The 23,758-nt window shown below is 41.9% G+C and overlaps 1 protein-coding gene across 3 annotated transcripts in view; it reads left to right on the top strand.

The window, feature by feature from the left end:
- Ccdc192 (coiled-coil domain containing 192) overlaps positions 1-23,758 on the top strand; it is a 200,658-nt gene that overhangs the window by 22,235 nt on the left and 154,665 nt on the right. For all 3 annotated transcript variants that reach the window (XM_042264043.2, XM_042264045.2, XM_076555288.1), the window contains exon 3: positions 5,202-5,312. In XM_042264043.2, the coding sequence (XP_042119977.1) occupies positions 5,202-5,312 (111 nt within the window). The remainder of the gene's footprint in view (positions 1-5,201; positions 5,313-23,758) is intronic.

Raw genomic sequence — 23,758 nt, forward strand, 5'->3', positions numbered from 1 at the left:
CTGGGTTCCTTACCCCTGCTCTTTTCCAGGAAAGCCATTTATTTTCTCTGCACCTGTCCTTCAGGCTCTCTAGGCCTTTGGCTCCTTACTAGGTGGGGAGATAGTCAGGCTATGTGTGCCCCTGTCTTAACACAGGGGCAGAGGCTGTAGCTTTCTGTCTAGATTTATCTGTTGTGCTCCCCGCCTCCTTCCTCAGCCACCCTTTACAGGTCAAGAGAAGGCTGGGGCTGCCCGCGAATCTGGAACTTGCCTCCACTGTCTATGGAGGACTTCCGCGATGCCCACACCTTTAAACAGGTCCTTCGATTCCTTTACTCCAGTCACTCCTTTGGGACAGCTGATTGCCAGGACACACTTTCTGAACTGAAAGATGGAAATTCAGACAGACAAAGTCAAGTGACACAATCAAGTCAGAGAGAGAACATAACCTCCTGGATGAGGAGAAGAGTGCTCCCTAGACAGTGCTCTCCTACCTGCTTCCCCCAGCGCCTCCTGCTCAGTCATGTTGACAGATGGATGTTCCATGCAGCCTCCACGTTTGAACTTTAATATCTTATTGGGTGGTTAGAAGGCAGCCCCAACATAGATGAATGCTGTTTCACTGGAGACGGTGATGAAATTTCCACTGTGAGTGAATTCCCATCATAAAAAGGGAGAGAGAAAGAATGATTACGTGTCTGTAATTCAGGGCTCAGGAATGGGGGCAAGTTATGAAGGAGATGGCAGCAGAGACAGACCTGAACCTGCAGGGAATCTGAGCAGCCAGCAGGTAGGAGAAGACATAAAAGCCCATTGGTGTCTACCAAGCAGAGAGAAAAAGAACAGACAGTATCAATGAGGAGATGAGATGCCAGACAGAAAGCTCAACCACTGCAAACTTTGCTGAAAGAATTTCTAATATGGAAGGAAGTGACTGTATCTCTGAGCAGGAGGGAGCCCTGCTGGGCACTTGGCATGTTAGAAGTCTCAGATTTTAGAGACTGTCTCTAAAACCAACCTGTTTCAAAACGCTCTTCTATAAAAGTAGATTTTTATGGCCACTTTCCTTTTAGCAATTTTTCTTGTAAATGAATGTCCATGCATATAATGGCTGCACTAGCTAGCTTAATTCCATAACAGAATTTTTCACCACTGTCATTTGAGCAAAGAACTGCACTTGTGAGAATTCTCTTTTAATTTTTTTTTTTAATCAGCTAGAAGACTTTGGAACCAAACTGTTCTCCTTAAGTTGGTTTAATGAAATTATTACTATTTATTGAATGTGTCATCTGTTGAAGTGTTTACCTACTCTATTTGGTTAAAGCTTTGTCTTTATAACAGCCCTCCCGTCACCTCACCCCACAGCCATAGCCTTTCCCTCTGCAACCCCATCTCATCCCGGGCCCTGGCAAGCAGAATTTCCTGGGGCTGTGAACGCCGCTGGTGTCACGGGCAGGATACACGGGAAGTATTGCTAAAAGAAGCCATTGTCAACCCCCAGCATGAAGGACAGCTTGCTCTGGTACAACCATCTTCTGTGAGCTGCTGGGCCTCTGATCAATCAACAGTTGTTTATTTGGCTTCAGTTAAGGCCTCGGCAAAGTCCTGGGTGACCTCTGCACACACCACCCAGACTAGGAGTAGAACATCAATTGCATCCATTAGCGACCTTGAACCAGCTCTCAAGGTTTGAAGAAGTTTAATGGCCAACACAGATAAGTCATCTAGTCATCTGAGGACATAGATATAAAGCTAGTTAGAACCAGTGATGATACAGAGAAAGTACTGTGATCGGTTAAGAGAGAGAGAGAGAGAGAGAGAGAGAGAGAGAGAGAAATTTTCCTCTAGACTCAGATGAGAAACTTGTACAACCGAAAACAAGCCTATGTTTATGTTTTGTATGTTTGTTCCATTAATAAACTATCAATCCAAATGCATGCTCATGTGTATAATAGTTTGGCACTTTACTGTAATCAAAGAATATGTCTGATGATTAAAATTATTTACTTGTATTTTAGTTTGATCATTTTAACTACATGTCTTTAGATTGATTTGACATTTATATAGAAATATTTAAAACCTAAAATTAAATATTATAAATAGGAGTTATTGAGTTATTGGAATTTATCCATTGAGAAATCACAGTCCTATTTATTATCACTTGTATTTTTGCATTGTGGGGTCATGCGGTCGTCTCTTTTTTCATTGTCCTTTCCATGCTTGTTTAGAATGCACATTGATCACATTCATCCCCTCTGCTACCCTTTCTTATTCTCCCTCCAGCCTCCCTTTCTCCTTTCACACCCCAATGTCCCTCGACTCTCCCCTCCTTCCTCCACACATGAGAGAAATGTGCCACACTTGAGATCAACAATGTGACCCAACATAATGATCTTCTGCTCCATCCATTTTCCTATTGATAGCATAGTTTCATTCTTCTGCATGGCTAATTAAAATTCCACTGTGTACATATGCTACATTTTTTTTATTCGTTCATTCATTGATGAGTATCTAAGCCGATTCCATAGCTTGGTTGTTGTGAAAGTTGTTGCAATAAACATGGATGTGCAGATATCTCCGTGGTATGCTAACTTGGACTCTTTGGGTATATACACAAGAGTGGTATAGGTGGATGATATGGTAGTTCTAGTCTTGTTTTCTTGAGGGCCCTCTATGCTGACTTTCACAGTGTCTGGGCTAATTCACATTCCTACCAGCAGTGTGTAAGTATTCCCTTTTATTTCATTCTTATCAAAGTTTTTTGTTTTAATGAAACAAATTGATAATTATCACAATCCACCTATCAATTCTTTAGCCATTGAGAATGTTCAATTTTATAAGTAGTACAGAGTTATTTTGTGTACGAGGGCTTAAACTCATGATTTAAGTCCTGTCTCTGATTTTCTGCCTTCCTATCCTACAAAATGGACAATAATGGACTGCATTTTACCTTTTCAGGGCTTCTGAAACTCAGGGTGCCCCTCCAGGCAAAGCTCATAACTTCATGTTTTGCTCATTCTTAACTTTATTTTTAAGTTTTATTTTTTTCATTTGTTTAATGGATTTTTCTTCTTATTGAGAAGCACTTTGTATAAGTTTTTTTCTTGTAAGACAGTGAGGAGAGCACTCGGTATGCTTAAGAAAGTGTAGAAGGGTATAGCCTGTGCCTGGTACAGGTGCAGGATACAAACTGTGTTTTAGAGTTTGCTAAGATTCTGCTGCATCCTGGAATACAGGACAGGTTCCTAAAATTGTCTGTCCAAAAGTCCTTGGTAGTTCAGTCTTCAATAGCAGTCAGTTCTGCTTGGTTTTGACTTTGTGGAACTTCCGTCTTACTCATGTGGTTACATTTCTTGTTTGGAGAAGTTTGGGGTGCTTGGAGAAAAAGGACTAAGAAATGGATTAGCTAATGTTGACACAGATTTTGAAACTTTTCCCCTAGGATTGAACTTCAGTCAGGAGGGTTCTTCCTGGTGATAGTAGTCTAGAACAGGTTTCACAGTTTTGTGGATTCATCGGACTTCTTGGTGATCTCCCTTTTTGCCTAAAATGCTGGATGGTGTGTGTTTATCTCTATGTATAAATATCCAAGAACTTGGTTTGGGGGGAACATTTGAACCCATTAAAAACATCGTTGTTACATATATATGTACGTACATTTATTAATACATCTGACTGGAGATCACTTAGTGTTGCTTGTATGTGTTTAGGGCTAATTTCTTGAGACTGGTGGACCTTTCAGGGGGTCTTGTCCCTGAAGAAGACTGATTGTCCCTCTCATAGCAGCCATCTACTGCCTTTAGCTCTTCTGTGAATGAAATTCTTTGAGAATCCCTCATCCACTGTGGCATGCCAATAGGTGGTGTCATTTTTTAAGGTTTTGTTTAGGCAACCACATTGTGGCAATTTTGGTACAGCTTTCCTGTCATTTACCCAGTTTTCTGGCTCTTTCAATCTTTCTGTCTGTCTCTTCCATGGTGTTTCCTGAGACGTAGGTGTGAGGATTGTCTTGTAGAATGTATTCATTGGGACTGGGCACCACACAGTTAGTTAGTCTCTGTATTTTGACAAGTCATGAACCCATTCTTGAAATGACTAAATTACCCTGGTCTAGGATGGACAATTGGCTCACGTGGCCTGTACCACCACTGTTCTAGCCTAAGATGTTCACCCCCAGCAGGCAAGTGTTGGAGGGAGCTATGCAGCTGTGTATGACAGATGTGGATCTAGAAGCAAGAGTTGTTGTATCCCGGAAGCATTTTGTTGTCTTTTATCCTGCGGTGGTCCACTCATTTCACTAGGCCAGTGGCACAGCCCCAAGATTCATCCAGACAAACAGAATGAAGGTTTTATTTTAAATGGCTGGTTCCATTCACCACCAGATGGCACTATAGTATTACCAGGAAATGACCACGCACACATTAAACTGATAGGAGTCATAAATGGGAGGGAAAAAACAAAGCCGCTATCTTTAGAGTACGTAGGACCACACTTGTAAGGCTGATCAGAAACAGTCGTCCAGCTGGAGCATCCGCAAGAAAATGACACATATCCAGGGAAGTCAGAATGCTTGCTCCTGTCTGGGCCTTCCTGTTCTAAGTTTTCAAATTAACCTGAAATAGTGATTGCTACATTAGCCAAAGAATGCTTAGGACATTCTCAAGGTTTAGAGTCCAGTCCATAACTAATTCTATACCGACTCTCTACTCATCCCATAGATCATAGAAAGTAACTGTAGAGGAATTTTGAGAGGTTTGTGTCTGGTGGTTCGGGTCTTTTTGGCTAGGCTATGTGTGGGAAGAGTAAGCTCATTCTATAAACCATGGCTGTCTTTGCTTGTGTCTCGGAACAGACAGGAAAAAAAATGACCTTCCTGAAAGATGAGTGTTCAACACATAGCATGTAGGTGACATTTCCTATCAGAATGTGAAACCTTGATCCTACCCTCTTGAAGAACAAAAGTTGCAAATTAACCAAATTCGAGCATAGGCAGTTTTATTCTCACGTTCGGAGGTTGTTCCTTGTTCCTTATTTTCTGCCTTCCCTTGGGACTGATTTTTTTTTTTAAATAACAATCTGCTGTTTTGTTAGTAGTAAGAAAAGAAGATTGGTATGAGTCTATGAATGAAACTTGTTTTTAGTTCAGAAAATTGTTCAAAAAGTTCTCAGGAAATATTTCCTACCAAAAACCCAAACCAAAAACCTTGATTCTTGTTTTGAAGGAAGACTTACCAGTCAATGGACAGATGGCAGCGTTTACATTGGAACAACTGGAGCACTTGGAGATTTGCCTGAAGGAAGCAGAAGAAAAGGCTAAAGTTCTATTGGAACAGGTAATACCTGTCACGGGGACTGGAAAGATCTGCCGCTTAGGCTGTGGGAGAGCAAGGGTGAAGGCTTTAGCCTCTGTCCCATTGACCCAACTCAAGTGCATATACATGAACACACACAAACACATACACATGTACACACACACACACACACACACACACACACACACACACACACACACGCTTCCTTTGTTTTCAGCCTAACAACGCTTTCTTTAATCTACAGAGAGCTTTTCAGACTCTAAAGCACCCCCCCCCTTTTTTTCACATTTGTATTTTATTTGGTTTTCATTCACTACAAGCCCCTCTGGGAGTTGGGCGCGGGCCTTCCTTAAGTAAGTGGTTTTTCCCTGAATAAGCAATGTGTATTTGCATTACAAATAGATAAACTCAGAGGTAAATGAAAACCTAGCAGAACCATACAGATTTTTCGTGAATCATTCCAAGGAAGTTTGCTCTGAAAAGATGACTTCAGATAATGGCTTCTCTTCGGGTTTTCTGGAATTAAGCAAACAGGTCATCCGTGGTGCTTGGCCTACACTAATTGAACATTTTATAGCAGGTGTTCCCTGTACACAGCTAGGCCTTGATATGGATGTAGCTATCAGAAATTCTCAGTCCAGGGTCAGTACCATTTGCTAATAATACCACCTTTTGGAAAAAAAAAATACAGTGCAATGTTTGTTGTTGTGGACTTACAATGCAAATCTTCCCAGAGCTAGGTCTCCCCACATGGCACAAGGCCACCAATACACACCTTTAATGACAGAGAGGGCAGAGAAAAGGACAGGAGACCTGGAATGTCAGAAATCTGTATTAATTTCTCATGGGTTGATGGAGTTAGACAGACTTGGGGAGATGTTATTTCATGAGACCTTTAGGTTAACACAGGTACTTATACATCTGAATCTTACAGGAAAGTTTTTATAGGCCAATAGGAAAAGGGACGTGTGCGTTATGAGAAGAACTATAATTGGCATGCAATGGAACCAATCAGCAGCCTTCATTTTCTTTTCAGCCTACAAAACAAACATGTTATCTGGGGGCTGCTCTTGTGTAGTGACTAAATGTGATCGACGCTGTAGTTTTTATAGGACTTTTGTCAATCAGTGAAACTGTGGTGGCTTTTGGGAAAGTATCCATCACAGATCCATGCCTTGTCAACTGTTGTTTCCCTAAAATAAACCTCAAACAATAGCAAGATCATGAATTATACAGAAAATGATGATGGACATGAAAGACTATTTCTAACTGTTCCCCAAGGAAGACCAGAATTTCAGAGATGTTTTGAATGAGTAACTAAAGGAGAATTCCCTGCATTAAGATGTATGTTTATTTTACAATCAAATGCTTTTTATGATCCATTCTCTCCCTCTGTTCTATGAGACAAGTTGTTGCTATAATGCTCAAGTGGCCTCAAACTCATTATAGATCCCAGGCTGACCACAAGTTCAAGGCAATCCTCCAGTCTCAGTCTCCTGAATCCTGGGATTAAAAGTGTGTCTCAACACACTCAGCTTTGATTATTTTAATAAAATAAGCAAGATTTGATTTATTCATAAAATTTGTTTTTTTATAAAATATTTTTATCTGATACAAATGACTTCTAATATTTGAGTTCTTAACTGGAAGACTCCCTTGGTATAACACTAAAAAGTGAGCTGTAGATTTTTGGCATTTAGGAAATTAAGTATCTAAAATAGACATGATTCCATCTAAATTCTTTGTTTCTGCATAGTAAGAGGCTAGTGAGCTACTTGGGGAAGAAAAGTGTACAAGCCTGGTTCCCAAGTAGCTCACAGAAAGTAGAATCACTGGACAGGTAGAGAGGGGAAGTGGGTCTTCTTATGACTCCAAGTGTGATGCATGATAACATTAAGTTTTACTATCTGAACAGAGTTCTTGACATTTTTAGACTTGTATGACAAAGTGAATTTAGCTAGAAGCTGGCAACAGTGTGAGGAAAGGAAAGAATGGTGTGTAAAACACATTACAGGGATTTGCAATATTACATTTTTAATTAAGTTGAGCAGTTTATTACATTTGGCTGCCTCTACCACTGCTATTGAAACAAATCAATCAAATATAAACATGGCTCTCAAAGGGTTTAACCCTGAGATTTTTGGATTTCTGCTCTAACTTTATCTTTGAAAAGGTAAAGAGCTGTACTTAGCTGAATCTAGTAATAATTAGTTGAAGTCAGAATTTAGTTTGGGATGACTTTTAGGTACTGTAACTTCTTGGTTAGTGGTGGGATCCTGGTCCATTTCCCTCTTCAGTGTTGGGGCCCCATCAGTCTTGAACCTGAGCAGGTCTTACATTTGGTGCCAAAGTCTCTGTGAGTTCATATGTGCATCAGTTCTGTTGAATAGTTGGCCAAAAGGGTACCGTACGCCCTCCTCACCAAAAATGCCATCACAGGCTATTGCCAAAGGCTACTGTAGGCTGCCCTCAACAACTTGATGATGAGGTCCTGTTGCTGAAAATAACCCTGGCAGTTCTTGAGTGTGTGTAAACACAAGCCAATGACACCAGGAAGAGTTTTCTCTACCCTGCAACATTGGATAAGAAGAATTTCTCTTGATTCCTTAGCTGGGGGTTCTAAGGAACCTTGAGGGCTTGTTAGCCTGATTGGCAGGCCCTTCCTCCTCAGAAATGATCTACTAGATATGGTGTAGGAATTAATAATTTACATTTCTGTCAAGACCCCATCTAGTTTCAACACTGTTGCTAATCCAGAACTCAAAGGGATTTTTTCCATTGTTACCCTGCGCTCCATAGTGTGGAGTGACAGCGTCACTTAGGATTTGGTTTGAGTGCACTAAAGAGACAACTGAGTAAAGGTAGATGCTGGCTTTTCCTCACACGCAGTAAGTGTGGTGGTGGCAGGCACCTGGAGGCCTGAGCTTTGTCTCTTTCGCATTCACAAACAAGGTGTCGGTCCTCAGGGACCAAGAGGCCCTGACGCTCTGCTGTCTACCCACATGTCAGGCATCAATGGGAGAAGAGGCAAATACAAGGCAGGGATGGGCTTTCTGGAGACTTCCATTAATCTTCGTGTATTATATTTGCATTAGAGGTGAGAAAAACAGGTAATTAGCTGGATGCAATGTCACCGTCACAAGCATTTGGATTCCTTCCTTAAGAAAGGGAAAATGGATATCTAGTAAGATCAGCAATCTCTGCCTCCATATTCAACCCATTGACCATGCTGGCTCACACAGAGCTTTGTCCAGGTGAACTCCACATTCTTCTGGAGACGCAGTGTTCCCGGTACCTGCTGTTGACGAGGGAACTGTTTTACCATGGACTCATCTTAACATCTTTGACAGAAAGACTAGTTGTCCTGGATGTGTCGGTTAATCTCTGAACTCAAAACGCTGTCCCTTGGGCTCTCCCTATGTGACATTCAGCAGGCACTTCTCTCTACAAGTCCTAGTTATCAAATTGTTCTGGGAAGATGTTTATGCTCTTGGGGCGCTTCATACGGAAGAGACACACTTGGGATATGCTACGACAGCTCACAGAACAGACACATTTGGGATAGGCTCTGATAGCTCAGACTAAGACAAGTGAAGTTTTCTGTTTACTGTTTTGGTGCACGTACCTGACATAATAACTCTACTATAAAGATATGCTAGCCACTGGGTACCTTTTAAGCATAGAAAAGGTGCAGGGAATATAACCAGAAGAAATATTGTCCTGGGAACTCTGTATGCCAGTGTTCAGGGAAATGTTAGCAAAATGGAGAGCTGTGTCTCAAGCCAGCAGAGAGCGACACGAACTGAACTCTAGAATTCAAGAGGTACCCAGAGGTAGGCACAGATTCTCTGCAATCTTTAGTTCAAAGAAAGAAAATATCGTGTGTGTTTCCTTAGAGTGAATAAGAAAGATGAAAGTCATCTAAAAAGAGGCAAAATGGTAAAGGAAAAAGAATCCGGTGTCTCCTCTGCTACCTCTATATTCCTTCTTCTGTGAACTCACCCAGACTTTTTTTTTTTTTTTTTGCAAGATCCCAATGTGGACTCTGGGAGCTTTGAAAGTTGTTGAAGTTAGATCACGACAAATTGAGGTAGCTAGTTCTGCATGTCCACTTGCTTCAGGCTTTCTGTCCGTTGTTCTGCAGAGCACTCCACTTCAAATATTTACTGAGCACTGTACTGAGACGTGGAGACACAGCATTGAACAGACTGGCAAATTTCCCTCACTTGAAGAAGACATACATGGGGGAGGACACAGGACTGTCACACGGGCGCTGTCACACAGGCGCTGAAAACACAGCTTCCAGTGGTCTTGGTAGTTTGCTGGGCCACACTAAAGAAAGCCTGAGGGGGCAGTGCTGGGTCTTAATTCTGCCTGGGAAGCCTGAGATTAGCCAGTGGGCTCTTGCCCTTGACAAAATGGAGATTGCAGTCCCTTCACACTCTGTCTCTCACTCTCTCCATGTGTCTGTCTGTGTGTCTGTCTATGTGTGTGTGTGTGCGTCTGTCTGTCTGTCTGTCTGTCTGTCTGTGGTGTGTGTGTGTGTGTGTGTGTGTGTGTGTGTGTTATTCTTGTGTTAGAATGTAAACAATGGGAGCTGAGGCTAAGTCACCATCTTAGGTTACTGTTGGGGCCTCAGGTTTTGTCTTCAACATGAGGTTTCCAAAGCAAAGCAGATGGGACATTTCTTTCAGGACTCCTTTGGCCGAAGTGTGCAATAAACAGGGAAACAGAGCTCAGGTGCCAGCTGGTGGGGGGAAGGAGGTAGATCACTGTAGCAGAATAGGGAGGGTTCTTCATTTTGCTTTCTCTTGGGAGTTTATCAACTTGGCTGGTAGTTAGCCTTGATTCTCCGGGCATTTGTATGTGTGTAGTTATTGAGATTTGACAAGAAAGAAACAGAAACCCAAAGGATTGGCATGTCATGTTTGACTCAAATAACCAAGAAGGAATTAAGCATTTCACATCAATGGCTCTAAGTATCTTCCATATTTTCCTTGTCTCACACCTTAGTGTCAGATTTATATTTTCTTTCAGGGATAGAAGGAAGGCTGATCGCTAGCAAAATTTTAGACAGTGAGATGTGTATTGAATGGCTAAAAATATTTTGATGTGTGCTGGATTGCTTCCAAATAAAATAGTCCAAGTCCATCTTTACTGTTCAGCTGCAACAGTAGATCCCCTGATGCAAGCTTATTTGAAATAAGCAATGCCAGCGTGGTAGGAGTATTCATTCTGGAAATGCTCAGAAGTCATGTTCTACATGCCAGTATGAAAGCAGGAGGTTTTATGAATGACTGTCTGTTTTCTGATCTGGTTTGAAGTCTACTTTAATGTCACAAAAGCACATGCAGTCAGTTTGGTTTGGAATGAGTTTCTTTGCCTCTAGGAAGTCTTGTTATATGGAGCCTCGTTGGGTAAGTCTGGGCTAATCAAAGTCCTGATTGATTTTAGAGCCAGACTTCCCTCTTTAATTATAGAATCTAGCCCCTTCCTCTCTAGGTAGATGCTAAACTTCTCTCTGTGACTGTGTTGTTGGGTATAAATTGGACAATGTACGGGCAAAAATTCAAGTCCCTGCAGAGATTTTTTGTTTTGAATGGAATCAGGCACAACCACAGACTGGCTTCTGTTGTCGCAGGCTGGCTGAGTGGACTGTGAGCCTGTTACATAACTGAAGACTTCCTTTTGCTTGTAAATGTCAAGATCAAACTGAGGTCAGTTTTAAATAGCTGACTGGGTGCTAATTAATGCGATTTTCCTATACAAGGGAAAGCAGAAAGCCTTATCCCTACAGAGTCATGGCTTTGTTGATAAGATCAGGTATCATTTGGTATGGGTTTTACCTATATTTTCTTTCTAATGTTTCCTCTGTGAAGGCAAACTCTCTTTTCTTAGTGTTTGCAAGTAGAATAGGAAGTTAATATCTTTTTCTGCTATAACAAGATCCCTGGGGTGTGTGTGTGTGGATGTTTTATACAATGAAAGGGGTTTATTCGGTCTGTACTTTCAGATGATCAGACGCATGGTATCATATGTTTTAACCCTGGCCAGAGACTCATGGTGGATCCCATCACAATGGGGGAGAACTCTTGAGAGAGTAGTGAGTGATGTTTACATAAGACAGATTCAGAGCAAATGCCTTGGTTGCTTATAACAACATTCTGGCAGGAATTCTCCACTCCTGTAGGACCCAAGCACTTGCGTGAGGCAGGGTTAATCCTATCCTGTCAGGAGATGTAGCTCCCATACCCCAACTCCATGCCACCAGACCCCACTCCTTAACAGTCTCCTTCCTGAGCACCCACTCTGGGGTCTGAGCTCCCAGCACATGGATCTGTCAGGGTCAAACCATACCTAAGCCATAACACTTAAATCTGTGATTTTGTTCACTTATTGATTCTTCCAGGGAATATTTATTGGCCCTGTGAGTTAGCATTTTTCTAAGAATCCCCATGTAATAGCCCATGCAACTGTCCACACAGTCCTACATAGCTGCGTGCCGTTTTACTGTTGGAAGTCTCTCCGTGAACGTGCAGGCCCTCTTGTCTGCTCTTCTCCACCTTCCCTTGGTGACCTGGCTTCAGGGCACACACTGCTGAGAAAGTTGAAGTCTTCGTTGTCCCAGATTTTCTTCCTGTCCCTAAACACGGAACCTCCTAGACAGCTCCACCAAGGCTGCCAGAGTCGACTCAAGTACCGCCTCCCCAGTACATCAGCTTCTTAGTATAGACATATTCCTTGTTCCACATGCCCTAGTGAGAAGTGCTGCTAGACACCTCATGGCTAAAATGAGAACGCTGTGGTCCTCTCATCAGTTCCACTTCCTTCCCCTACACATCCAGTCAAGGGCTATGATTGACCCTTTCCCCGGAAGACATGAGCAAACACCTTCTCATCCCCAATAGGGCACCAACAGAAAACTCAAAGAGTACCTTGGTGAGTCAATGAATGAGGGGTACTTACAGAAGCACAGGCAACTTATAGTGGCTACGCCACCGATGAAAACAAAACAAACTCCCATCTCTTCAGGGACTTGAATTTCTGCCCTTACAATGTCCAATTTATACCCAACGACCCAGTACCAAAATGAAGGTTAATATCTGGTAGAAGGAAGGTTGTCAGGTTTTATAACTAGAGGCGGCTTTGTAAGCCCACCCACCCACAGCAAATGACCGTTAACTGTCCATCAACCTTTCAGAAGGAATGGAGCCCCTCTTCCAGCATGAAAGAAGGTTAATTCTCCCAACCTTGTTCAGGTCTTCTGTGGACAGTTGAAAGGGGCAGTTGGCCATATTAAATGTGGGGAGGGTGGAGTAAGCTGGTTCACATTCTTATAAGTCATGCCTTCCATATAGTCTTTGGATCTATCTTTCTTCTGCTTCCACTGGTTTCAGGCCACACTGTGTGGCAGGAACTCCTGACTTAACATTATGCTCTGTGTTTAGTGACTTACCAGTATTACAGCTGGAATAAAACCTTTCAACTCTTACCCCATATTTCTCCCCAACTTAAAATCCCAACATAGCACCTCTCTGCTGTCCAAGTCAACTCTATTCCTTAACATACCTCACATTTGTTTCCCCAAGTTTGCCTTACACCCCTCCCTGCAAGCTGTGATTGGCATTTTCTCTTCTTTTCCTCTGGTCTTAGTTTTTCAGTGCATGACTGTCTTGCCTGCATGGATGTAAGTGTAGCATAAGTGCCTGGTGCCCACAGAAATCAGAAGAGAATATCAGATCTCCTAGAACTAAAGGTATAGATGTTTCTGAACTACTATGTGGTTGCTGGTAACCAAACCTGGGTCCTCTGCCTAAGTAGCAAGTGCTCAGAGCTGTGGAATTACGTCATTTACAGTTTCTTCAATGTACAAACTGTTCTCTTTATCTGAGGGAAAAAAAGAGCATGTTCCTCAGAATCAAATTTTAATACTGTCTTGTAGACAAATTTCTATACAGTCTCATTAAATAAGAAACACAGAGCCAAATATAGTGGTGAAAACTGTAGAGATCAGAGTGATAGTGATAGCCACCAAACTAACCTTAGCTCACCACAATGCTGCCATAGCTTCCCAAGAGAGCCTCTTCCTGTCTAACCTGAACCTTTATTGCCTTCCTGTTCTGCCTTCTCATTGGCTCTAAGCCCAGCCACATTACTTCCTTATCACTGCCTGTCTATACAGACCCCCAGGTCTCTATGGTTGGTACTGGGATTAAAGGCGTGTGTCACCATGCTTGGCTGTGTCCTTGAACACACAGAGACTCTGCCTGCCATGTGATTGGATTAAGGGCATGTGTTACCACCACCACCTTCTGTTTATGGATGGCTATGACCTCTGATCTCCAGACAAACTTTATCTATTAACATACAAATAAAATATCACTTTTCAGCACAAATAAAATATCACCATACTCTCTTTCCCTTTGGCACTGTTTGGAAGATCTCTGCTCTGCTCATATGATCTTTTCTCACACTTTCTCCTGATCCAAAAAGCCTCAAGAAACCCTTCCTTTCCAGATCTCTCTGATACCATTTCCTCTCAAGTAGGAACAGGAGATTGCATTGGGCAACCCTGACTTTTTTTTTCCATCACAAGAGTTGGTGTTGATATGCAGGCAATGGGGACTGATGGGAAGGTGTATTTGTATTTGTATTCAAGAGCTGAAACTAAAGGTTCCTGAGAAGGACAGGATAATGTGTGAATACTTGTGAAAGTCTAGTTTTAAAATGGTTAAGGGTCTAAGATGGTGATAAAGAGAAGAAATTGGAGACAAGAAATACTTATCAGTTGTGATTAGCGATAGATGAACTAGGATTCAAGACTGGTCTGATGGCAGATGGCTACGATTCGATGTTATCTGTCTTATATGTGAATTTTTACACTCTGAAGGTTGTGTTTTTTCCCAGGAAGCCTCCATGGAGGCTTATTACCATTCATGCTATGAACTATCTGTCCATCAGTGCTTGTTGCCTGGCTTACTTAGATATTAGGAATTTCAGAATTTGAAGTTACATGGTAGCCTTTAACCCATTCTTAGAAATAGTGTTTTCTTATACTCATGTTCAGGCCTCAGAGTTTCAGGGAGAAAATTGTGGATGACTGTGTGTTTTCTGTATAAAGATCCCATTTACTAACCATGGGACAGTATAATGTTTACATCTGGGATTATACAAATGCCAATCATTTGATGTTATTTAAGTGGATGCACAGTGATGAACAGTTGTCTGGGCTAGGCTTTTCCAAATGAGCTTCCAAGGACTCTAGATGTGGCTGTCTTCAAATGTAGAGCTATTTGTCTAGCATTATCGGTTAGCTATTGACTTAATACTGCCATCTTCTTATGAGTAGACACAAGTGTCCTGTGCCTACACAACATTTTGAAGTGCATCTGAAAGCCTGGCTGACTTCTACAAAGAGAGATATTATGATTTGGAAAATAGAAAACAATACCATTTGTTTAACATTGTTTTTTGTTGGTGGTAATGCTGATTTTTTTGTTTTGTTTTGTTCATTTATTTTTGAGTGAGAACCTCACTGTGACCTAGCCCTGGATGGCTGGGAACTCAACTATGTAGACCAGGTTGGTCTTGAACTTGTGGTGAGCCTCCTGCCTCTGAGAAATGAGATTAGAGGTATAAGCCACCATGCCCAGCTGTAAAAGCTTTTTTTTTAAAATTAAAATGTTATTATGTTAGCATACGTGGAGTTTATTATTTTTAAATGAACTGATGGAAATGCCTTTAAAAGTATTTTTACTCTTAATATAGTAAACACCAATAGATAGAACCAATATAATGAAAGTTCCTTATGGTCCTCAATATTTACTTAGAATATTAAAAGTTCCCAGATTTTTAAAAAGAAATTTAAATTTATTTTAAGTTGAACTATGATTACACTATTTCCCATACTTCTTTTGCTCCCACAGCCCTTTCCATGACCATTCCCTCAATCTCTCCCATGTGCACCCACCCCTCAGTCCCTCTATATTTATGACCTCTTTTTTGACTATTATTGCTACACACTACACACACACACACACACACACACACACACACACACACACACACACAAACACAACTTGGTGAGCTCATTTTTGTTACTTGTTTTATGTATATGATTTCAGGGCTGACCTCTTGATATTAGGTAACAGGTTAAGGGGCTCACCCTTAGAGAAGATGAACTCTTTTTCATCCGTACCTACTTGCCTGTAGTACTTTCTCTAGAGGTGAGGCCCTGTGAGATTTCCCCCTTTCAGGTTAAGTACCTATTGATGGTGCCACTGTAATGTTTCTGTCTGTTGCAAAGAGAAGCTTCTTTGAAGAGAGGTGAGAACTACACTTAGCTGTGGGCATAAGGATAAGTTTTGGAATGTAATTAGGAATATGCTGGTCTAGTAGAGGAACAGTAATAGGTTCTTTTCTAAGATCCACGTATGACCTCACCAGCTCCAGGGAGTTGTCTTGGTGTACAAAACAAAACAAAAAAAGATCCTCAGGATAAAACATTTTAAAGCTGCTAGTTTAGGGACTCTGTAGCATATGATTGAAGGACATGTCTTGTTTGAGAACATGACCGGTGACTTTAAATAAAATGCAAAGCAAATTCAAATAGGTTTTATTGATATACAAAATAATTCTAATCAGGACCTTAAAGAAGGGATTGAATCCCCTCCATTGCTGTTGAACATGGGCTCCTGATTATCATATCATAGGACAAGAAACATTCCCTCAATTTGGAAGAGACTCAATGAGATGAAAACATTCCTATTCATTGTGCATAGACCACACATCCTAAAAGAACCGCCCACACCGGGAAACTATGCTTTCCCAAGCTGCTCTCCTTCCCACCAGTGTTTATGCATCGACATCTCCCAGAGGCTGTTTTGTCCTTCCCCTTCAGAGAATTCTCTTCTCCCACTGCCTGCTCTCAGCTTCTTAGGCATATTTTCACAACCCTGGCCCACTCAGATACGCCCTGAGTTGATACTGCACTGTTGAAACTGATGGAAGCATTTTCAATTCAGAGATGAACTGTGCCCCTTTCAGAATTGTGTGAGAGAAGAGGAGGTCAGGGCCTTGCTGATTTGGCTCAAGATGGCTGCCAGAGTCTTGGTTTCAGTGGTGGTAGAGGAGGTTGTTCGGGGACAATTATCTCCATGGAGTGTTCCTTAATTTGGTGCACACCTGAAGAGTCAGGGTGCTTGTTGGGAAGGACTGACTTCAGAATGTCGTGCATGGGTGCCAATGATGAAAAATCCTCAGAGATCACACAGAACACGAGATGAACGCACAACAGAAAACCCTTGCCTGGTCGTGGCTAAGGCAGAAATACTGATCAGGTCTGGACTTTCATTTCAGGTCCTGGGACTCCTGTCTGCAACATACTGTCTGTCTCCCATGCCATCCCATTTAGGATATCTTACCATTGCTTCAGGGACTTTGCTATTCGTGTCTGTGCTATTTATGTCTGGTGTCCAATAACGAAAACCAGCCCCCCCCCCAGACTGTCCTTTTACTACTGGGTCCCCCTTAAGCATGTACTATACCTGGCTTTTCTTGGTAATAAAAAGGGCTGTGTCGTCCTAAGACTATGTGTGCCAAGTCTTTCCCCCCTCATTCTCCATCTTTTATTGGTCGACCCTGATTGATCTCTTTTCCTTAGGATTCCCACAGACTCCGAGGAAGCAGTGAGTTGAATTTTGAGTCTGTTCCAGTGGAAGCAGCTGCTCCCTGCTTTAAAGCTCATCCAGGACCAGGACAGTTGCCTTCTTCATTCAAAGAGGGTCATTCTGCATTTCTTCCCCTCGGGGGATTTCTCTGAAATTATGTAACTTTTATTTAAATCCCTCAAGTTGACTAACAGGGACTTTAGAACAAGGACTAATCCTGTGGCAGGGTAGAAAGGAACCTCAAAGATAGCAAAATACATTTCTCCCAATCTGGAGAGCAGGGAGCCCAGTCCATGAGCCCTGTCAGCAGAGAATGCCTGCTGCTTGATGCTCCATGAAATTGCTTTGAGAATGTGGCAGCTTAGGGAGACTCTCTGTGTCCAAGCAATGGGCTCTTGGTCCCTGCATTGAATCTGCAATCAGTTCATTTGTAGTGTGTAGGCCTGGGGGCAAGAGGTTTCTGAGTTATGACCAGGGTGGGGCCAGAATGTCTTTTCCAATGTCTTGAAGTTTTGTAAGGCTGCCAGATGGATGAGTAGCTCTGGAGATGGTGGATATCCTGAGGGAGCAACACACATGCATACATACATATATATACATATACATACACACATACATATATATGTATGTATGTATGCATATGTGTGTGTGTATGTGTGTGTTTGTGTCTTTCCACAATGTCAGGACCTATTGAATAACAAGTTCACAAGGTATGGAGGTTTCATCGGCAGTAATATGCCAAGTACTCCAACCTTTCTCAATATCCCTGGCCACAACAAACACGGGCTATTTATTCCAATTATAATTGCTAGTATTAATTCTCAGATCTTACCTTTTCCAATGTCTCTTCTTTTTTTCTCTAGTATTATTTATATGCATGCACACACAAGTATGCACACACACATATACACACACACATACACATACACACACACACATACACATTAAATGAAAATTTAAACCTCTGTTCCTAGACCTCTATATTTCAATTGTTAATTAGCCTTTAGGTGAAGATTTCTGTACATTTTCACTCAGAGCTTAACTTTTCCTGTGTTGTGTAAGGCTTTTCCCTCTGAAATAATTTGGGTGTGCTATGGGTTGAATTGTGTCCCCCCAAAATTCGTTTGCTGGCATTGTAACTCTGTGCAGCTGAGAACATGACTATGACTGGTCTCATTGCTGATATAATCAGCTGAGGCGAGGTTGCCCTTTAGTGGGATGAGCAAGCTCTTCTTCCAAGATGATAGGATCCTAGTTCAAAGTGGAAATGGTTGATGTAGACATTCATGCTGAGAGAAAGCTATGCAAAGATGAAGGCAGACACCAAAAGGATGATTCTATCAGCTAAAGAGCTACAGAAATTGTCAACAAACCACCAGCAGGGAGGGAAGAGGCACAGCATCAATTCTTCCCCATAGCCCGAAGCCGGAATCAACCCAGCTCATACCTAGATACAACCCTCAGCCTACACAAACAGGAGACAATAGACCCCTGGTGTTCACACCCCTCAGCATGTGGCCCTCTTTGTAGCAGTTCTGGCAGGCTAGCACAGAAGTAATTCTAACTCTGAACTGTGCCCCAAAACACGATTTCAAATGTACATGAACACAGAAGTGCCTGGAAGTAGCCTTTTAAAGGCAAAAACATAAATAAATCTTAACATCTGCATTGTTTGCAATGGCCTAAGACTAAGGATAGGATGGGGAATTTGTTGTTTCTTTAAATCCAAGTTTTAAATTAGATCAAATCAGTTTTGTGAGTCAAAATGGATCTTCAGGCATCAGGTCCCCCCATCCACAGGTGGGATAAGATTTATTAAGATACCTGTATCTCTTATTTATTGCTTCAGAGACGCATAATCTGCCCACACCAGCGTGTAAAGCACTTAGCATTTGTGAAGACTTTGTTTTCAAAATGTTTTCCTCTATACTGAGCTCTGCCAGGCTTGGTTAGAGTTTGGTTTTGAGCAATTTTGTGTAAGTCTAGCTTATACAATTACTTGCTGTGAACCTTTATGTAGGTCGTGGGGCAGAAAATCTAGGAATGCAGATAAGAAGAGATAGATGAACCTGTAATTCGACATTACTTAATAGGGTGGTTTTCACAATTGCACTTGATGGCTGGATGAATGCCCATTCTTAATTTGCTCCGTGGCTTCAAATCTATTACTGAGAGAGGGAAAGACACTGATGACAGGTAGATTCACTTTGAGCTCGGTAATTCTAACATGTCAGGTATAGGAGCAACTAACATATTAGGCAAATTTCATATGTGTATAGGTATGACTGAAAATGAGTGGCTGGATATAAAAATATTGAGTCTTTAACATGTGACTAGTGTTTAAACCCCAGCTGTCAACAGGATCACTTAGAAGTCACCTTATACCTGTACACAAAGCAGAGGACAGGTCCCAGTGCCAAACCCATAGATTTCTACAATCAGAAGGCTGGAAGTCCAGGAAAAAGTCCAGCCAAAGCTACAGGAGAAATCCAGACAGTGTCCTGAGTCAGAAAGAGGAGAGTGTTGAAAAAGGCATGGGGTCCTCAAATGTGTAATGTTGTAGTGGGAGGTTGAATACAATGACCCGAAAGGGTGCATTGTGTTTGCTAAGGAGAGAATGGCAGACCCTGGGCCCAGTAAGGACCAGGAGAGCAGAGGAGGGCAGAAGGCAGGCTGGAAGAGGTGCATAAATGAGGCTGTTGGCTGCTCTCTTTCCAAGGACTGGGAAATTATTCCGTAGTAGTGTGTGTGTGTGTGTGTGTGTGTGTGTGTGTGTGTGTGTGTGTGTGTAAGGAAGAAGGGAGGGTGAAAGAGAGAGGGAGGGGAAGGGAAGGAGAGTGACAGGGGCCAATGACAGTAGAGTGAGAAATCTCTGAAAATCTAATGTACGACTCGGGGTCCAGGAGTGCCTCTACTTCCCAGTGAAACGAACCAGCTAATATATTAAAGCCCATTTGCTTTAAGTCTCTATAACACAACTGAAGCGGTCTAGGGAAGTCAGTGGCATTGCCGAGGCTGGAACTTAATATAGCACTTTGCTGAAGGAATCCCCTAGTTCTTTTCTTGGATATACCCAGGAGGAAGAGGAGGAGGGTTTCCAGTGGTCAGTGAGGGCAGAGACCAGTAGTTTTTCCACCTCCACTCACTGCACTGCCAAGATAGCGTAGCCCTTCCAAAATGAGAGTTAGAACGTGCCAGCTGCAAAGACTGGGGACAACTCTAGATTCTTTCCCCTTGCCCACGTTGCCCTATCTTCTTCTTCTGTGCATTGGGCACATGAGGAATGATACAGTGTGCATTTGGTTTTGAAATGCTGTATCATGTGATTATGATTCCATGGGAGATTAAAAAGAGCTTGGAGATTTGAATGTGAAGCATGATGAAGTAAGTCGATATGATTTTGTCATGCCTCCTTCAGGGAAGGGGTGGGTGCATTTTGTAATTAACACAGAATATATGCATCCTATTACGTGAGGACATCTTAGGCAATGCATATCTGTGTGAATGCATATGTACATATGCACATATATATACATGCATATGTGTATGAATATGTATGTGTGTGTGTGTGTGTGTGTGTGTGTGTGTGTGTGTGTGGTGATTTGAATATGAATGGCTTCCATGGGCCCATGTGCTTAAATACTTGGTCCCCAGTTAATGGAACTGTTTGGAAAAGATTAGAAGGTGTGGCCTTGTAGGAGGAGGTGTGTCACTCGGAGGTTTCAAAAGCCCCGCCATTCCCGCTGTTCCTCTCTGTTCTGCCTCCTGATCGTGGATAAGGCTGTAAAAGCTCTCGGTTATAGTTTCAGCACCATGTCCGACTGCTGCCCCAACCCCTGACATGATGCTCATGAACTCGCCCTCTAGAATGGTAAACCCCAATAGACTCTCTTCTATAAGTTGCCTTGGTCATGGCGTCTCATCACAACAGTAGAAAAGTGATACAGGATGCATGTATGCATGTGGGCATAAAGGTCTAATTGTGCCAAATATCCATGTGGTGGACTGTAACTGGCCTGTTTCTGTTCTGTATCTTCAGTCTCATAATAACCCATGACTGTGAATCGTGGTGTTCATGGATAGAAGAAACAGCCTTAGAGCAGTTACTGATGACGGCCCATCTTCTTGACCATAAAGATTGATCCAGGAGAGATTTTTATGGCTTAAGATGCCAAGGAGAGTCGTTTTGCATTTCTCCTGGAAGATGAGTCATCTTGCTATTGAGTCAATGGGTAGCGTCCCTGCTGTGTAAGGACAGTTTGTTTCCACTGGGAAATGATGAGGCCAGCACAAGCCCAGCACCGAGATGTAGAAATGGGAAGAAAGAGGATAGATGTGTTGGCTCCGGTTGAGTTTGTAGTCTACCTCGGACTCTCCAGTGGTATAATTCAATTTTACAGCTCTTGAAGAAGGAAATGTGATTGTAAGAACAAAGTGAATAGATACTTGTTTTAAGAAGTGTGAGTGGGCAGGAAGCAAGGAGATGGGATGATCATTGAAGGGAGAGTTCAATGAGATTGTTGATTTGTGAGAAGTCTTATGATAACTTCATATGCTGAACAGAACCTTCTAGAGAGGGTAATGTAGAAGATGTAGAGTGGATCTGGTGTTTTCAGAGAAACAACAGGAGCAAAAGTTCTGAGATAGGAAGAGATGACTGAATCAAAGCTAAGTGAAGGAATGGTCTTTGGAGGTAAGAAGACCTTTCCTACCAATTCATTATGGATGCTTTTCACAATGCAGAAACCCAGTTACCAATGTAACACGCCTGGCTATCATCCCACTTAACAGCAAGGCCAGAGGGAGGAAGCTCTGGAGGTAATGAACTCAGTCAGTCAAGAGTATCCACCCAGAGTGTGAGCAACATTCACCTCTGCCTTGCCCCCTTCTGTATGCCAGCTGTGCCGCCTTGTAGGACACCTGTGTAGGACACACGTGCAGGTAAGAACATTCTGGAACAGAGTCTCCAAACCTCTGGCAAAGTTCTTCTCATCGAGCTTCAGGTGTCTCCACTGTACTATACGGCCATTCCTAAAACAGTCTCTTTTACCTGAGAGTCAGGTAAACATGGCAGCTTATTTCATACATGATTCATGTGCCGGGGCTGGACAAAGCCAAGCTCCTTTACACATGTGTTCTGCCTGATGATAGTTGGGTTTTGATTCAAAGGATAAATATGGAAAAGGCTATTAGCAGCAAAGGATTATTTTGATTCTTTGTATTTGGTAAGGTGTGGTTTGTAGCATAGAATATGGTCTACTATAGAGAAAATTCCAGAGCGTACAGAGAAGAGTGTCTGTTCCATCTGTGCCAGGTGAAATACTGTCTTTATTTCTCCTGGTACAATGTAACTCTAGGTTTTTTTGTTGGCCTTTAGTTTTGATGACTGATTTGGAAATGAGAGCAGCATATTGAAATCATCCATCATTGGATACCAGGACCACTCTGGCATTTTATGTCCATTAGTGTTTGTTTATGAAAGTGGGCATGCGAAATTTGGTGCATATGCATTTACAATTCTTATAACTTCTTGGTGAACTGTTCACCACTTGAGCATGGAGTGGTCTTCTTAATCTCTTGTGTATCCTTTTGGTTTGAGGTCTGTTTTATCCAATGTCAGAATAACTGTACAAACTTTTTTTTCAGCTACTATTCACCTGAAGATTGCTTTCTATTTTTCAGCTCTCAGCCAGTGAATTTCCTTATCAGTGGGATCCATTTCTTGGAGACAACAGATAGTTGGATTTAGTTCTTTGTTTGTTTTGTTTTTTTAATCCAATCTGCTTCTCTTTCCTGGTGACTTCAGGCCACTTACATTTATTATTGAGAGATGTTTCATGATTACTGTAATGTTTTGCTTGTTTCCTTGTTAGATTATTGCTTGTTCCTATTTCTTTCCTATTAAGGGAGGTTGTTTGACTTGACTGAGTCCTACCTGTCCTTTCTGTGTTTGGAAGGGTGAGTGAGGAATATTTATGGAGAGGCAGAGTAGCTGCTCTGTGCTGTCTTTTGTCCACCTATTCCTCTTGTGACATTTATCCATTCCTGCACTCTTGTGACTGACACTGTCTCTTCCCCTGCACAGTATGCTTCTAAGAAGCTTCTGGTTTGGGCTGTGGTGGCTTGGTGGGCATGAACTGTCTTAGTTTGTGCTTATCTTGATATGATTTTGTTTTTCCATCAATTTTAAAAGATAGTTTTGTTTGATAAAGCAATCATGGTTGACTGTTACTTATATTCATATATATATATATATATATATATATATATATAATATTATACTCACACCCAGGGCTTGAAATTTTATATAATTGTATCATTTCATGCTTGCATGCTTTTTAGAGTTCTTGAGGAACAATCTGATGTTATTCTGAGAAAAGGTTAATTCACAGGTTATTTTTGGTCAACTTTACACAGGTAAGAGTCTTGTGGAAAGAAAGAACCTCAATTAAAGAGCTAACTGTGTTCATCAGACTAGTCTGTAGATAAGCCTGTGAGGCTTTTTTTGATGAGTGATTGATGTGGGAAGACCTAGCTCACTGTGGGCAGTGTCTTCCCTAGGTTGGTGGTCCTGGTTTCTATAAGAAAGATGGCTGAGCAAGCCATGAGGAGCAAGCCAGTAAACTGCTTTCCTCCATAGCCTCTGCATCAGCTCCTGCCTCAATGTTCCTGACTTGACTTCCTGCCTTGGTTGAGACATGAAAGCTAAACAAACCATTTCTTCTCTGAGTTGCTTTTGGTCATAGAGTGTTACCATAGTAACAGAGACCTTAAATGATGCATTTAGTGTCAGAGCCC

This window comes from Peromyscus maniculatus, chromosome 19, assembly GCF_049852395.1.
Source record: "Peromyscus maniculatus bairdii isolate BWxNUB_F1_BW_parent chromosome 19, HU_Pman_BW_mat_3.1, whole genome shotgun sequence".
In the NCBI taxonomy this organism is placed as follows: Eukaryota; Metazoa; Chordata; class Mammalia; order Rodentia; family Cricetidae; genus Peromyscus; species Peromyscus maniculatus.